Raw genomic sequence first — 2168 nt, 5'->3', positions numbered from 1 at the left:
GTAAATGATCAATAACAAACTGGTTAAAAAAAATTGATCAAGTGCAGCAATTTTAGATAAGTAAGAAATATTCCAATAGTTCGAATTATAAATTTTACTGGTTCACGATGAAACAATGAAATATTTTATCAGTTTCCGGAGATTTTTTTTAATAATTTATACCCATAGTTGAATAGCTCACGCAATTTTCGGGTTTACGACTACTGAAGTGCAACGCCATGGCTTAGTAATCTTGTAACCCAATCCAGAAGACAAAGGAACTCCTGGATCCGGTATTGGAAGAAATTTGTCTTCGTGGAGGACATATTGATGGAACTGAGCCGCATTTGCGTTACATGGAGAGGAAGATCACGAGGATCTCCCACGGTTAGCCTGACAGCAAAATGGCTCTAACCCAGTGGTTTCCAAACTTGATGTTACTACGCCTCCCTTAAAAATATTTAATAATTTGGCGCCCCCCCCCTGAAGATTTCATAAGACAAAAGCACAAACATTTTTACTCTTATAAAATTTATTCATACAAACTAATGGAAAAAGATATTTTATTATTGTTTTTAATGAGATGGATGTGCTTGTCTATTAGCGCAAAGTTTATCAAATCTTGGTGTTTGTGACGATATAGCTACTCGTAGCTCTTTTTCTACAACTAAACGAGCTCGATATTTGGATTTCATTGCAGCCAAGGTTGAAAATCCCGTTTCGCATAAATATGATATTGCGAACGGCAGCAGTACTTTCAAAGCTTCGTTTGACAAAGTGTTATATTCTGTATGAAGATTCAACCAGAATTGAACCAGAGATACAGTCTGAAATTTATGTTTTAATGTAGAATCACAAGATAATTCAATAAATTTTTCTTTTTCAATACTTGTCAAATTCATCATCTTCTTTGTCGATAAATGGATTTTGTATCCACGTAAACTTTGTAAAATCAAGATCACCAAAATAATTAGAAAATTGAAGCAACAAACCACTCAAGTGTTCCACAAAGAGATTTTTGTGTGCTTCTATGTTATCTCGGGCGCATAAATTTAAACGTGGAAACATGTCAATCTTATTTTTTTGCAAATTTGATTTCCATAGCTCCACTTTTTTAATAAATGCTTCCACTTTGTCTTTTTGTATAAGCAAATGCATTTGAGGTCCTTGCATTAATTTATTAAGAAAATCCAATTTTTCAGAAATGTCAACCAAATATGTAAGTTTAACGATAAAATTATCATCCCTAAACATATTGCCGTCTTCCTTATGATTTTCCTCGAGAAACATAACAATTTCTTCTTTGAGTTCAAGTACACTTTGAATCACTTTTGCACGAGATAGCCAGCGCACTTCACAATAGTACAGAAGTGACGTGTAATTAGCTCGCATATCTTCACACAGTTTTGCGAACAACCTTGCTTTTAATGGACTGTTTTTTATGTAATTTATAACTTTCGTTACTTTTGCAAAAACATTGTTAAGTTCCTCGCTTATAGTTTTTGATACGAGAGCTGCTCTGTGGAGCATGAAGTGCTTCCAAAGAACCTCAGGTGTTTTCATTTTAACTAGTGTTTGAAGACCAGTTTTGTGTCCCGCCATTGATTGTGCACCGTCAGTACAGAGCCCAATGCAATTATTCCACATTAAGTCGTTCTCATTAAAAAATCTGTCTATTATTTCGAAAATTTCATTGGATGTGGCTCTGTCAGGAATTGGTTCGCAAAATAAGATATCTTCAATTATATTAGTATCGTCAACATATCGAACATATGCAATTAAATGTGCGTCTTTAGCTACATCAGTAGCTTCATCAACTTGTATGGCGAATTTTGAAGTACGCATTCGAGAAACTAATTGGTCACAAAGATCTTCAGATATATCATCCATTCTTCTGTCAATTGTATTATCAGCAAGTGGCATTTGTCGCAGCTGATTCGCATAAGATTGGCCAAACATTACTTTGACCATATCAATAGCTGCTGGCAAAACTAAGATTTCTGCTATTGTGGGGTTTTTTACATTGCGCGATTCTGTACGACACTAGGTATGATGCTAGTAATGCATTTGATAGAATATGAACAATTTTTGTGAAATTTTGCTTGTTTTTAGATAACTCATCCAATTTTCCTTAAAAAAATTCTTGGGGCTTACCAACGTATTCAGAATGAATAGTTTCAAGGTGTCGT

At 34.4% G+C, this 2168-nt stretch overlaps 1 protein-coding gene across 1 annotated transcript; it reads right to left on the bottom strand.

Annotated features, from left to right (window-relative positions):
* Positions 1–861: 861 nt before the first annotated feature.
* LOC147806577 (SCAN domain-containing protein 3-like) lies at positions 862–1950 on the bottom strand. Its single transcript, XM_087149683.1, has one exon. It carries the CDS (start codon positions 1948–1950, stop codon positions 862–864), a length of 1089 nt encoding a protein of 362 aa, XP_087005809.1.
* Positions 1951–2168: the final 218 nt, after the last annotated feature.

Source organism: Parasteatoda tepidariorum, chromosome 8 (assembly GCF_982258835.1).
Source record: "Parasteatoda tepidariorum strain Cologne lab strain chromosome 8, Ptep-v5.0, whole genome shotgun sequence".
NCBI classification, from domain to species: domain Eukaryota; kingdom Metazoa; phylum Arthropoda; class Arachnida; order Araneae; family Theridiidae; genus Parasteatoda; species Parasteatoda tepidariorum.
The sequence above is the reverse complement of the archived record's forward strand: the minus strand, read 5'-3'. Positions and strand labels throughout refer to the sequence as shown.